This window comes from Taudactylus pleione, unplaced genomic scaffold (assembly GCF_031769625.1).
Source record: "Taudactylus pleione unplaced genomic scaffold, aTauple2 ptg000441l, whole genome shotgun sequence".
In the NCBI taxonomy this organism is placed as follows: Eukaryota; Metazoa; Chordata; class Amphibia; order Anura; family Myobatrachidae; genus Taudactylus; species Taudactylus pleione.
In genome coordinates, this window is record NW_028284843.1 from 265,084 (window position 1) to 279,306 (window position 14,223).

Here is a 14,223-nt window from a genome sequence, read left to right on the forward strand (position 1 = left end):
AGCAGTGAGATGTGAGTGGGATCAGTGTAAGGAGGGCAGTGTAAGTGGTGAGAGGGGCACTGAGCTATGAGGGGGGAGCAGTGAGACGTGAGTGGGATCAGTGTAAGTGGTGAGAGGGGCAATGAGCTGGGGGGGAGCAGTGAGATGAGTGGGGTCAGTGTAAGGAGGGCAGTGTAAGTGGTGAGAGGGGCACTGAGCTATGAGGGGGGAGCAGTGAGATGTGAGTGGGGTCAGTGTAAGCAGGGCAGTGTAAGTGGTGAGAGGGGCACTGAGCTATGAGGGGGGATCAGTGTAAGGAGGGCAGTGTAAGTGGTGAGAGGGGCACTGAGCTGGGGGGGAGCAGTGAGATGAGTGGGGTCAGTGTAAGGAGGGCAGTGTAAGTGGTGAGAGGGGCACTGAGCTATGAGGGGGGAGCAGTGAGATGTGAGTGGGGTCAGTGTAAGGAGGGCAGTGTAAGTGGTGAGAGGGGCACTTAGCTGTGAGGGGGGAGCAGTGAGATGAGTGGGGTCAGTGTAAGGAGGGCAATGTAAGAGGTGAGAGGGGCACTGAGCTGTGAGTGGGGAGCAGTGAGATGTGAGTGGGGTCAGTGTAAGGAGGGCAGTGTAAGTGGTGAGAGGGGCACTGAGCTGTGGGGGTGAGCAGTGAGATGTGAGTGGGATCAGTGTAAGGAGGGCAGTGTAAGTGGTGAGAGGGGCACTGAGCTGTGAGAGGGGAGCAGTGAGATGTGAGTGGGGTCAGTGTAAGGAGGGCAGTGTAAGTGTTGAGAGGGGCACTGAGCTGTGGGGGTGAGCAGTGAGATGTGAGTGGGATCAGTGTAAGGAGGGCAGTGTAAGTGGTGAGAGGGGCACTGAGCTGTGAGGGGTGAGCAGTGAGATGTGAGTGGGATCAGTGTAAGGAGGGCAGTGTAAGTGGTGAGAGGGGCACTGAGCTGTGAGGGGGGAGCAGTGAGATGTGAGTGGGGTCAGTGTAAGGAGGACAGTGTAAGTGGTGAGAGGGGCAATGAGCTATGAGGAGGAGCAGTGAGATGTGAGTGGGGTCAGTGTAAGGAGGGCAGTGTAAGTAGTGAGAGGGGCACTGAGCTGTGAGGGGGGAGCAGTGAGTTGTGAGTGGGGTCAGTGTAAGGAGGGCAGTAAAAGTTGTGAGAGGGGCTCTGAGCTGTGAGTGGGGAGCAGTGAGATGTGAGTGGGATCAGTGTAAGGAGGGCAGTGTAAGTGGTGAGAGGGGCACTGAGCTGTGAGGGGGGAGCAGTGAGATGTGAGTGGGGTCAGTGTAAGGAGGGCAGTGTAAGTGGTGAGAGGGGCAATGAGCTGTGAGGGGGGAGCAATGAGATGTGAGTGGGATCAGTGTAAGGAGGGCAGTGTAAGTGGTGAGAGGGGCAATGAGCTATGTGGGGGGAGCAGTGAGATGTGAGTCGGGTCAGTGTAAGGAGGGCAATGGAAGTGGTGAGAGGGGCACTGAGCTGCGAGGGGGGAGTAGTGAGATGTGAGTGGGGTCAGTGTAAGGAGGGCAGTGTAAGTGGTGAGAGGGGCTCTGAGCTGTGAGGGGGAGCAGTGAGATGTGAGTGGGATTAGTGTAAGTGGTGAGAGGGGCACTGAGCTGTGAGGGGGGAGCAGTGAGATGTGAGTGGGGTCAGTGTAAGGAGGGCAATGTAAGTGGTGAGAGGGGCACTGAGCTGCGAGGGGGGAGCAGTGAGATGTGAGTGGGGTCAGTGTAAGGAGGGCATTGTAATTGTGAGAGGGGCACTGAGCTGTGAGGGGGGAGCAGTGAGATGTGAGTGGGATCAGTGTAAGGAGGGCATTGTAAGTGGTGAGAGGGGCACTGAGCTGCGAGGCGGGAGCAGTGACATGTGAGTGGGGTCAGTGTAAGGAGGGCAATGTAAGTGGTGAGAGGGGCAATTAGCTATTTGGGGGGAGCAGTGAGATGTGAGTGGGATCAGTGTAAGGAGGGCAGTGTAAGTGGTGAGGGGGGCACTGAGCTGTGAGGGGGGAGCAGTGAGATGTGAGTGGGGTCAGTGTGAGGAGGGCAGTGTAAGTGGTGAGAGGGGCACTGAGCTGTGAGGGGGGAGCAGTGAGATGTGAGTGGGGTCAGTGTAAGGAGGGCAGTGTAAGTGGTGAGAGGGGAAATTAGCTATGTGGGTGAGCAGTGAGATGTGAGTGGGATCAGTGTAAGTGGTGAGAGGGGCACTGAGCCGTGGGGGGGGGGAGCAGTGAGATGTGAGTGGGGTCAGTGGAAGGAGGGCAGTGTAAGTGGTGAGAGGGGAAATGAGCTATGTGGGGGGAGCAGTGAGATGTGAGTCGGGTCAGTGTAAGGAGGGCAATGTAAGTGGTGAGAGGGGCACTGAGCTGCGAGGGGGGAGTAGTGAGATGTGAGTGGGGTCAGTGTAAGGAGGGCAGTGTAAGTGGTGAGAGGGGCTCTGAGCTCTGAGGGGGAGCAGTGAGATGTGAGTGGGATTAGTGTAAGTGGTGAGAGGGGCACTGAGCTGTGAGGTGGGAGCAGTGAGATGTGAGTGGGGTCAGTGTAAGGAGGGCAATGTAAGTGGTGAGAGGGGCACTGAGCTGCGAGGGGGGAGCAGTGAGATGTGAGTGGGGTCAGTGTAAGGAGGGCATTGTAATTGTGAGAGGGGCACTGAGCTGTGAGGGGGGAGCAGTGAGATGTGAGTGGGATCAGTGTAAGGAGGGCATTGTAAGTGGTGAGAGGGGCACTGAGCTGCGAGGCGGGAGCAGTGACATGTGAGTGGGGTCAGTGTAAGGAGGGCAATGTAAGTGGTGAGAGGGGCAATTAGCTATTTGGGGGGAGCAGTGAGATGTGAGTGGGATCAGTGTAAGGAGGGCAGTGTAAGTGGTGAGGGGGGCACTGAGCTGTGAGGGGGGAGCAGTGAGATGTGAGTGGGGTCAGTGTGAGGAGGGCAGTGTAAGTGGTGAGAGGGGCACTGAGCTGTGAGGGGGGAGCAGTGAGATGTGAGTGGGGTCAGTGTAAGGAGGGCAGTGTAAGTGGTGAGAGGGGAAATTAGCTATGTGGGTGAGCAGTGAGATGTGAGTGGGATCAGTGTAAGTGGTGAGAGGGGCACTGAGCCGTGGGGGAGGTTGAGCAGTGGGATGTGAGTGGGGTCAGTGTAAGGAGGGCAGTGTAAGTGGTGAGAGGGGAAATGAGCTATGTGGGGGAGCAGTGAGATGTGAGTGGGATCAGTGTAAGTGGTGAGAGGGGCACTGAGCCGTGGGGGGGGGAGCAGTGAGATGTGAGTGGAGTCTGTGTAAGGGGGGCAGTGTAAGTGGTGAGAGGGGAAATGAGCTATGTGGGGGGAGCAGTGAGATGTGAGTGGGATCAGTGTAAGTGGTGAGAGGGGCACTGAGCCGTGGGGGGGGAGCAGTGAGATGTGAGTGGGGTCTGTGTAAGGAGGGCAGTGTAAGTGGTGAGAGGGGAAATGAGCTATGTGGGGGGAGCATTGAGATGTGAGTGGGATCAGTGTAAGTGGTGAGAGGGGCACTGAGCTGTGGGGGGAGCAGTGAGATGTGTGTGGGGTCAGTGTAAGGAGGGCAGTGTAAGTGGTGAGAGGGGCAATGATCTATGTGGGGGGGCAGTGAGATGTGAGTAAGGTCAGTGTAAGGAGGGCAGTGTAAGTGGTGAGAGGCACTGAGCTGTGTGGGGGGAGCAGTGAGATGTGAGTGGGATCACTGTAAGTGTTGAGAGGGGCAATGATCTATGTGGGGGGGAGCAGTGAGATGTGAGTGGGGTCAGTGTGAGGAGGGCAATATAAGGGGTGAGAGGGGCAATGAGCTGTGAGGGGGGAGCAGTGAGATGTGAGTGGGGTCAGTGTAAGGAGGGCATTGTAAGTGGTGAGAGGCACTGAGCTGTGAGGGGGGCGCAGTGAGATGTGAGTGGGGTCAGTGTATGGAGGGCAGTGTAAGTGGTGAGAGGGGCACTGAGCTGTGAGGGGGGAGCAGTGAGATGTGAGTGGGGTCAGTGTAAGGTGGTCAATGTAAGTGGTGAGAGGGGCACTGAGCTGTGGGGGGGGAGCAGTGAGATGTGAGTGGGGTCAGTGTAAGGAGGGCAGTGTAAGTGGTGAGAGGGGCACTGAGCTGTGAGGGGGGAGCAGTGAGATGTGAGTGGGATCAGTGTAAGTGTTGAGAGGGGCAATGATCTATGTGGGGGGGAGCAGTGAGATGTGAGTGGGGTCAGTGTAAGTTGGGCAGTGTAAGTGGTGAGAGGGGCACTGAGCTGTGAGGGGGGAGCAGTGAGATGTGAGTGGGGTCAGTGTAAGGAGGGCTGTGTAAGTGGTGAGAGGCACTGAGCTGTGTGGGGGGAGCAGTGAGATGTGAGTGGCGTCAGTGTAAGGAGGGTAGTGGAAGTGTTGAGAGGGGCAATGATCTATGTGGGGGGAGCAGAGAGATGTGAGTGGGGTCAGTGTAAGGAGGGCAGTGGAAGTGGTGAGAGGGGCAATGATCTATGTGGGGGGGAGCAGTGAGATGTGAATGGGGTCAGTGTAAGTGGTGAGAGGCACTGAGCTGTGTGGGGGGAGCAGTGAGATGTGAGTGGGGTCATTGTGAGGAGGGCAATATAAGTGGTGAGAGGGGCAATGAGCTGTGAGGGGGGAGCAATGAGATGTGAGTGGGATCAGTGTAAGGAGGGCAGTGTAAGTGGTGAGAAGGGCCATGTGCTGTGAAGGGGGAGCAGTGAGATGTGAGTGGGGTCAGTGTAAAGAGGGCATTGTAAGTGGTGAGAGGGGCACTGAGCTGTGAGGGGGGAGCAGTGAGATGTGAGTGGGGTCAGTGTAAGGAGGGCAGTGTAAGGAGGGCAGTGTAAGTGGTGAGAGGGGCAATGATCTATGAGGGGGGGAGCAGTGAGATGTGAGTGGGGTCAGTGTAAGGAGGGCAGTGTAAGTGGTGAGACGGGCAATGATCTATGTGGGGGGGAGCAGTGAGATGTGAGTGGGGTCAGTGTAAGGAGGGCAGTGTAAGTGTTGAGAGGGGCAATGAGCTATGTGGGGGGGAGCAGTGAGATGTGAGTGGGGTCAGTGTAAGGAGGGCAGTGTAAGTGGTGAGAGGGGCACTGAGATGTGGGGGGAGGAGCAGTGAGATGTGAGTGGGGTCAGTGTAAGGAGGGCAGTGTAAGTGGTGAGAGGGGCAATGATCTATGTGGGGGGGAGCAGTGAGATGTGAGTGGGGTCAGTGTAAGGAGGGCAGTGTAAGTGTTGAGAGGGGCAATGAGCTATGTGGGGGGGAGCAGTGAGATGTGAGTGGGGTCAGTGTAAGGAGGGCACTGTAAGTGGTGAGAGGAGCACTGAGCTGTGAGGGGGGAGCAGTGAGATGTGAGTGGGGTCAGTGTAAGGAGGGCAGTGTAAGTGGTGAGAGGGGCAATGAGCTATGTGGGGGGGAGCAGTGAGATGTGAGTGGGATCAGTGTAAGGAGGGCAGTGTAAGTGGTGAGAGGGGCAATGAGCTATGTGGGGGGGAGCAGTGAGATGTGAGTGGGGTCAGTGTAAGGAGGGCAGTGTAAGTGGTGAGAGGGGCACTGAGCTGTGAGGGGGAGCCGTGAGATGTGAGTGGGATCAGTGTAAGGAGGGTAGTGTAAGTGGTGAGAGGAGCACCGAGCTGTGAGGGGGGAGCAGTGAGATGTGAGTGGGGTCAGTGTAAGTGGTGAGAGAGGCACTGAGCTGTGGGGGGAGCAGTGAGATGTGAGTGGGGTCAGTGTAAGTGGTGAGAGAGGCACTGAGCTGTGAGGGGGGAGCTGTGAGATGTGAGTGGGATCAGTGTAAGGAGGGCAGTGTAAGTGGTGAGAGGGGCAATGAGCTATGTGGGGGGAGCAGTGAGATGTGATTGGGGTCAGTGTAAGGAGGGCAGTGTAAGTGGTGAGAGGGGCAATGAGTTATGTGGGGGGGAGCAGTGAGATGTGAGTGGGGTCAGTGTAAGGAGGGCAGTGTAAGTGGTGAGAGAGGCACTGAGCTGTGAGGGGGGAGCTGTGAGATGTGAGTGGGATCAGTGTAAGGAGGGCAGTGTAAGTGGTGAGAGGGGCAATGAGCTATGTGGGGGGAGCAGTGAGATGTGATTGGGGTCAGTGTAAGGAGGGCAGTGTAAGTGGTGAGAGGGGCAATGAGTTATGTGGGGGGGAGCCGTGAGATGTGAGTGGGATCAGTGTAAGGAGGGTAGTGTAAGTGGTGAGAGGGGCAATGATCTATGTGGGGGGAGCAGAGAGATGTGAGTGGGGTCAGTGTAAGGAGGGCAGTGGAAGTGGTGAGAGGGGCTCTGAGCTGTGAGGGGGAGCAGTGAGATGTGAGTGGGGTCAGTGTAAGGAGGGTAGTATAAGTGGTGAGAGGGGCAATGATCTATGTGGGGGGAGCAGAGAGATGTGAGTGGGGTCAGTGTAAGGAGGGCAGTGGAAGTGGTGAGAGGGGCTGTGAGGGGGGAGCAGTGAGATGTGAGTGGGGTCACTGTATGGAGGGCAGTGTAAGTGGTGAGAGGGCACTGAGTTGTGAGGGGGAGCAGTGGGGGTTAGTGCCTCTTATACAGTACTCCCAGTATGCATTGTCAACAGTAGTGATATTCTTATGCAGCCCCCCATTAGCTCCTCTTATACAGTGCACCCAGTAGTGGTCCCCCATATGCCGGCCATGTCACGACCAGAGCAATTTTGCCTGGTGAGTCTTGGTCTCTGCCTGTGCGGGTGCTTTGGCGCGGCCCTACCGGTGGGGGTGCTGGTGTCTGGAGGTTGGAGTGAGGTGCGCGTGGATGTCCTAAAGGTACATGTGTAATACCCTGCTATGCGAGGTATTACGTCGGACTGTGCAGACCACAACTTTCAGCAGTCTCTGCAGCTGCTGAAGAGGTCAGGAGCTTGTCACATGACCAGTGTCAGGTGGTAAAGTGAGTGACTGTTAGAGGGGAATGACAGTTGGTTGGAGCTGAGCGGAGGTAATGGACCTGGAGAGTGATGCTGTGAGGAGGCAGATGGAGGACGGCCCACAGGGGCTGATACAGAGACTTTAGGCTGGCCTCCCCTTCATTGTGCTACGGAATCAGCAGACAGCCCCTGAGGCAGCACTGGGACAGCCCCTGAGGCAGCACTGGGACAGCCTCTGAGGCAGCACTGGGTCGGCCCCTGAGGCAGCACTGGGTCGGCCCCTGAGGCAGCACTGGGTCGGCCCCTGAGGCAGCACTGGGACAGCCCCTGAGGCAGCACTGGGACAGCCCCTGAGGCAGCACTGGGACAGCCCCTGAGGCAGCACTGGGAGTGACTGCAGGAAATCACATCTAAATACCAAAACCTTATTTCACCACATGACTCTGGCAGGCACAATTACTGACTAAGCAGCGAAGTGACAGGTTACTATACCAGGATATAAAACAGAAATGAATTACAAGAAAATACATATATATGCATATATATAAGTAAGAGTGCAAACCACCAAGTATTGTTCCAAGGAGATAGACTTTTACATGAGACATAGAACTCAGGTTCAGTAGCTGTTCTGGTACTAGCAACAAAGTACAGACTGACTTACTATGTATCCACAGTGATCTCTATTGTTTATGTTATTATAGCTATGCTTAGGACTGTTTGCTAGTATGATATTAGCTTATAGATATTAACCTACTGCTACCAATTTGGTAAGGGTGGAGCATGAGTTAGTGCAATCACCATTAAGGGTATTACTAATAAGGAAGAGTAAAGGTAGTGAACAATACTGAATGTTATTAAACACTGAATTATATGTTTTAACCTTGATTTTGTTAGGGATTTTGATGCTGGTAATCTCCAAAGCAGTATCAGTAATAGGCCATACTTTTATACTGTGCTGGATAAATATATTTTAGAGTGTAATGTATTATTGCTAGTTATATGCATAGGAAGATCCGGAACTGTCAAAGAGTTCCAGCTAAATAAAGTGATCATTATTTTATTTACTGTCAATTGTTGTGTTGGGATTGGGGACCACCTGCCTCTCTGCTGTGACGTGGGAAGGAAGAAGCAGCAGGAACCACTGGAATGGTGTGAAAACCAATACTAAAGATTTTCAATCACCTTAGGGGTGTCACACATGCCATATGTAGACAGGTGAGACTGGCAGCGCTGTCGCACTGGGGACTGTTGGGCACCGCCATCTTTGTTTTGGGCATGTGACCTGAATGGGCCAATTAGGTCAGAGCATCTGGTGTGAACTCTCAGCAACCAATCATGCACCTTCCTATGGTGCTTAAGGGTGTTGAGCACATCCCCTAGTTGCCAGTGTTAGGTATATACACAGGATACTGTAGCTGTGTGAGAGGTCTCTGTGCTCCTTAGCTCGTTTGTTATTGCAGTGCCAGCTGTGACTCATGTCCTGCTCTGTCTCCACCTCAGGCTGTTCCCGGATACCCGCATCTACCCCGCCATACCCCAATACTTACCTCGCTCTCCGGATTCAGAGCTCTATCCAGCATACAGACTTCTGTTCCTCAGTCACCCCTCCATGGGACTTTCTGCTTCTCTGCCTGTCATTGGTTCTCAGCATCACTATTTGGATTTAGTTTTTTCTGCCAAGACATTTTGTTTCTACCTCACATCACTCGAACTTGTTTATAACCATTTCATGAATATTAATAATCCAATTAAACCTGCTGCATTTCAATACTGCAAACCCGTTCCTGTATTTAATTCTGCATCCACCCAGTGTTCAAAATTGTCCAGACCTGACAGGCCCCCAATAGCGATCCCCCTTATGCAGTACCCCATGTAGTGGTCCGCCCTATGCAGTGCCCCCAGTAGTGATCCCCCCCAACCAGTGCCCCTTATACAGTGCCCCAAATAGTGGTCCCCCTTATACAGTGCCCCCTGTAGTGGTCCTCCCTATTCAGTGCCCCCAATAGTCACCCCATGCAGTGCCCCAAGCAGTGGTCCCCCCATGCAGTGCCCCAGTAGTAGCCCCCTCCCCAGTAGGGCCCCCAGTAGTGGTTCCCCCCCATTGCAGTGCCCCCAATAGACAAACACACAAGAAAAAAAAAATACAAAATTACCACTTACCTTAATCCCCACTCCGGCTGTGGCTCTTGCTCCCACCGCCGTCCGCACCACCGCAGTGAAGTCTTCCTGGGCTGGCGCTCTCTGCACTATGGAAGAGACGTCATGACGTCTCTCCCATTACCCACTGCTGTAGCCAAAAGATGGAGCTCATGAGTGAGCTCCAGCCCGGCTCTTGCAGTGGGCGCAGCAGCCAGTGAGAGTCTGTCTGACTCTCATTGGCTGCTGGTTAACACACACATCGCCACCGTGCTGGCAGTGATGTGTGTGTAAATACACCAGCCGGAGCCCACCTCCCACCCTCCGCCTGGCACTATTGGGTAAGCGCCCAGGGGGAAGGAAGGGGCTCAGCTGTGTGTGTAACACAGGACCAGCTCTGGGCGCAGGGAAGCCTAGTGCCGCTCCTGAGTAAATGTGTAGCGCTGACCACAATCACTGCGGTTAGTGGTAACACCTGAGAGCTGAGCCCAGCTGGGTTCTAATAAGGATTCTAATTGGGATGTCCAGCAATCAGTGGCCTGCTGAGTGTTTGTGGCAGGCCAGTGGTTTTCATGACTACTGGTACTGACAGCCATCTATAGATGGTGTAATATTTAATAATATTTTCTTTATAAACAGCTAAATCTAAGCTTCCAGGTGTTTGCTAAAGGGGTCATGACTTGTTAAATGGAGCCCTATGTATGTAGCAATGTATCATGCTCTCCTGTATGTAGGATGTATCATGCTCTCCTGTATGTAGGATGTATCATGCTCTCCTGTATGTAGGATAATGCAAGTGTTTGAAGTTGTTACAGGTCATATACTGTCTTCTGCATAGATGGTACCTGGCTGGTGCTGGACTGATTCTTTCAGGTATAAAATAAAGATTCTGCAGAGCGCAAACTGGAAAATCACAATGGTCTCAGGGGGGGACGGGGGACGGGGGGGGGGGACATCTTATCAAGTAGCAGAAAAGCAGTATTTGTTTTCTACACAGTTATCAATTATAAACTAATGTGTGCCGAGACTGGTTCTCTAATTTTGGGGGCATATTCAATTCCAGGTGAAAAGTCCTGTTGTTTTCTCATGCTGGACTTGCCAACATCGCTGGTTTTCAATGCGAAAAAGTATTGTGCGCGTGCCCGCTTTTCCTCATTTTTAATTAGAAATCGGCGAAAACAGGACCCGGCGAAACTGTAAAATGCAAAAAGTGCTGTCAGATTTGGGGCAATCAGACTGACGCCCCCCAAAAGATGCGCTGACATTGGGAATCACTTTAGATGCCCCCGAATAGCCCAGCTGAAGGTATTTGGGGTACTTAAATGCTCTCAACAGCTGCTATTTAGCATTTTGCAGGGTTTTTTGGTAAAAATAAGTAGTCCCAGCAAATTTGAAGAGCCCTGAAAATGGGTGGTAACATATTTTTAAGTTGCTAAACTGAAGTTTGAAAAATCATAAAAAAAAAAAAAATCCACCTGCCGCAAATTTAAAAACACCTGGGGCAATAGTTGGGGACCCCCCCTGGAGTCTATTTTGCTAGTTTTTAGTTTTGTCACCCAACTTTGGACTCCCCCCCCCCCCCCAAAATGAAAGTACTTTTTTGGGGTGATCTAAATATTTTTTTTACTTTTTGACACAGTTTACCTTTGGGTGACTGTCCCAAGGGTGCACCCCAAAACCCCAATTCTGCATTTGTTTCCGACAGCCATTCATAGGCAAAACTTTTTCCCATTGCATTGAGTTTCCGCACCGGCGAAATAAGTCTTCAGAATTGAATACAGATGAAACACTTTGCAAGGCAAAATTACGTCACTTGCGATACTTTTCCGCAGAAACATACTTTTCGCATCTAAATTGAATACGGCCCTTTATCTTACAGTCAACAGAAGACAAAAACATAAAAAAAAATTCTTAATACTGGACTGCAAATTGCATTTCATGATAAAAATCAAGATTTGTATTGTAGCTAGAGATAATCAGGCTCTGAAAGTAAAACTGCTCTGGTAAGTGCTAGGAGTGCGTGTGCAGGCTAAATAATGACTAAGGGCCTGATTCAGAGCCGGACGCTCTGACCAGAGCGCTCGCTATGAATCAGGGCCCTCCTCCGTCGTGCACATGCGCAGTGGGGACCATTGACCCACTTGCGAACATACTGCCGCTCGCGAGTGGGTCTGAATGACCCCCTAAATACACTGGAGACTGTCTGGTAAATTGCATTAAAAAAAATTAAGAAGTTCCAAGAATATTATTTCATTCATTATATTAGTCATATTCCAATCTAAACAACCACATTCACAAAAAAGTAAATTCTCATTATCAGTTGCCGGACTACAGCTACATAAACTTTTTTGTTTTAAAGATCGCTGTAAATATCTTTGTCCAGGGTCCCTTTTACACTACATCATCTGCATACGGCATTCGCTCAGAACAGTCCAAAAGAAAGATTTTAAACGGCAGAAAGGGAAAAATTGCTGCAGAAGGAAGTGGATGGTACATTGGCGACTTTACAGAAATATGTTGTTTTAGAATATTGTTTGGAAAGAAACAAACTTTATCATTAGTTATTGTTTTTATATGTATGTGATTATATTTTACATGTTCATATAAAGCACTCTCATAGAGAACACAGGGCCTGATTCAGAGCTGAACGCTCTGACCAGAGCGCTCGCTTTGAATCAGGGCCCTCCTACCTTTTTTTGGAGCGTCCTCATGGACGCTCGCATAGCTGTGGGTTACCACCCACAGCTATAGCGAGCGTCCATGATGATGGACCATCGGGCATGCGACGGAGACCCTGCGGTAGGGTCTCGCTGCCGCAAGCCCTGGAGTGATTTTGGCTCTATCAGAGCCAAAATCACTCCCACTGACATCACTAGTGACATCACTAGTGATATCAGTGGGGCCGGCTTGAGACGGTAGGCATTCCCATGGGAACGCCTCCGTCTGGCAGGCATGCCCCCGACACGCCCACCAAAGGGGGCGTGCTGTCAATCAACATCGAGACCCGATGCGATGGTGCGAGACCCAGAGCGATGGAGAGCCCGTCGCTCGCCGTGTCTCGCGCATGCGCACGACGGAGCTCCCTCTGTCGTGCACATGCGCAGTGGGGGAACATCGACCCACTTGCGAGCGTACTGTCGCTCACGAGCGGGTCTGAATGACCCCCACAGTGTCAGAATGGGGCGTGGAGGGCCCCCGGGAAATGCAGTGGTAGGGGCCCAAGCTTAAGGGGTGTGGCCAGCCACCTAAGGGGTGTGGCCAGCCACCACAGAGGGACTTGTCCAAACATTTGAGAATAAATTCAAAGAACAGGGGTGCTTTATAAAGTAGGGGACAGGGGTGTGTCGGAACAACCACAAAAATTAGCAGGAAGGTTAATCTTGGTGTAGTTTCCTTACAAACAAAACAAGCATCCAAGTTCATCCATGATCCTGCTCCGCTAAGTTACTGACCCCTAGAGGAGGGGGTGGGGCCCTCAGACAGTGGGGCCCACCGGGCATTTTTCCTGCACCCCTTTGGACCAGTCCGACCCTGAGTACACACTTCTGGGAGTGGGAACATGGCAGCTCGTACACTCCATTTACACACACCATGACGCTGTTGTGTCCCTATTAGCATTCTTCCATATATGTTAAGCTGGGACCACACTACACGATGTGTACCCACCATGACATCGCCGGTGATGGGACCCTGCATTCGGCAAGTGCATACACACCTTCTGATGTCAGGTCTGACGGGAGGGGAGGTACACATCATGCTGGCATCGTTAGTGACATTCTACCCTACTGCAGGGCCGACAGGAGATGTCGACCAATATTTCGCTCCAATCCGCAGGATCGAACGAAATATCGTCTTGTGTGTACCCAGCTTTAGACTCATTTGGGCCTGTTTCTGAGTAAGAAGCAGATCCGTATATATGGCTGCAATTAGCAAGCTGTAGCTAGCAGCGCATGTTATGGAGCATACATACGGCCAGATTTGTCAGATGAACGATTTGAACGATTTTTACCAAAGATTTGAACGATTTTTGACTGCATTAAAATGAATGGAAATCGTCCAAGTCTGACTGCAAACACATCAGATGTCAGATATCGTTGTCTGACCATCGGGAACGCACATCCTTCAAATCGTTCATTTGAGAGATATGTCAGATTTTCCTTCAGATATGAACGATTTTTTAAATCGTTATCGTTCATATCTGAAGGAAAAATCTGACCGTGTGTATGCACCTTTATCCAGATCTCTCCTTATGTGATATGGGTATTTCTGGGCGGCACACAAGAGATCTGCCTTCTGGGCATGTCATGGCCTATTCTGAGGCAGGAATACAGCGACGGGACGATGGGAAGCTTGGGGCAGGTGTAAGTACATACAATACACTGATGAGGGTTGTGGATGTAAAAACAATAGACGGGGCAGTGTCCTGTTTAAAGCCCTCACTAAGGATAATAACATTAGCATAAGGTCATACTTCCATGGCTTCCCACAACTGAGAATCAGGACCATCTGTCTAATTTCCAATGGAACAATCTTGATTTTAGAAGATAAAGTGCATTGAAGCTTCCTGAAATGTAGTTGACAATAAATATTGTGTCTTTGTGGATCAGAGCAATTCGGGATTGGGCATATAGGATTGATCAGGGGCAGGACCATATGTGTTGCAATATTTAATTCACCATATAGACAGTATATGAAACAGTGAGAGGAGTCAGGGATATATTAAAGCTACTTCTTAAGCAATATGCAAATAAGCGACACTTATTGATGAAACAGGCTTACAGGAAATGTCATTTACATGGCAATAATTTAGAACAGTGACAGGTCTAATCTCTTAAACATGCATTAAAACATGAATGCCAGTTTTGATGTATGCTACGAGCATGTGATATTACTACAACCTGTTTTGTTACTGGGAAGCTGCTCCCCTTTTAAATTATTGACTCTCGTTCACCTGTAACCGGTCGTAAGGACACACAGTATCCGGATGCGACTCCACATGAAAGTGCAGAAACCTCAGGAGGATAGAGAAGCCCTCTTCAGCCTGAATCCTGTATCTGCAGTTGGTGAGTTTGGGGTAGACACCTGGAAATTCTGGGCTTGTGATCTCACCTGAACTTGCTGTGTAGGTCACTTCATCGCACTTAACTGAGACAGAGAAATACCACATTTACCACTGAGATGGTCACTGGTGAACAGGATTTTATGTCAAGACTCAAGTTCCAGTGAGAACCAAAATAAGTTTCTAAGGTGGGAC

General features: G+C 51.4%; 1 protein-coding gene across 1 annotated transcript in view; it reads right to left on the bottom strand.

Annotated features, from left to right (window-relative positions):
• Window positions 1-14,223, bottom strand: part of MASP2 (MBL associated serine protease 2) — a 250,999-nt gene that overhangs the window by 172,226 nt on the left and 64,550 nt on the right. Inside the window, exon 4 of the mRNA XM_088447809.1 lies at window positions 13,921-14,114. Within this exon, the coding sequence (XP_088303935.1) occupies window positions 13,921-14,114 (194 nt within the window). The remainder of the gene's footprint in view (window positions 1-13,920; window positions 14,115-14,223) is intronic.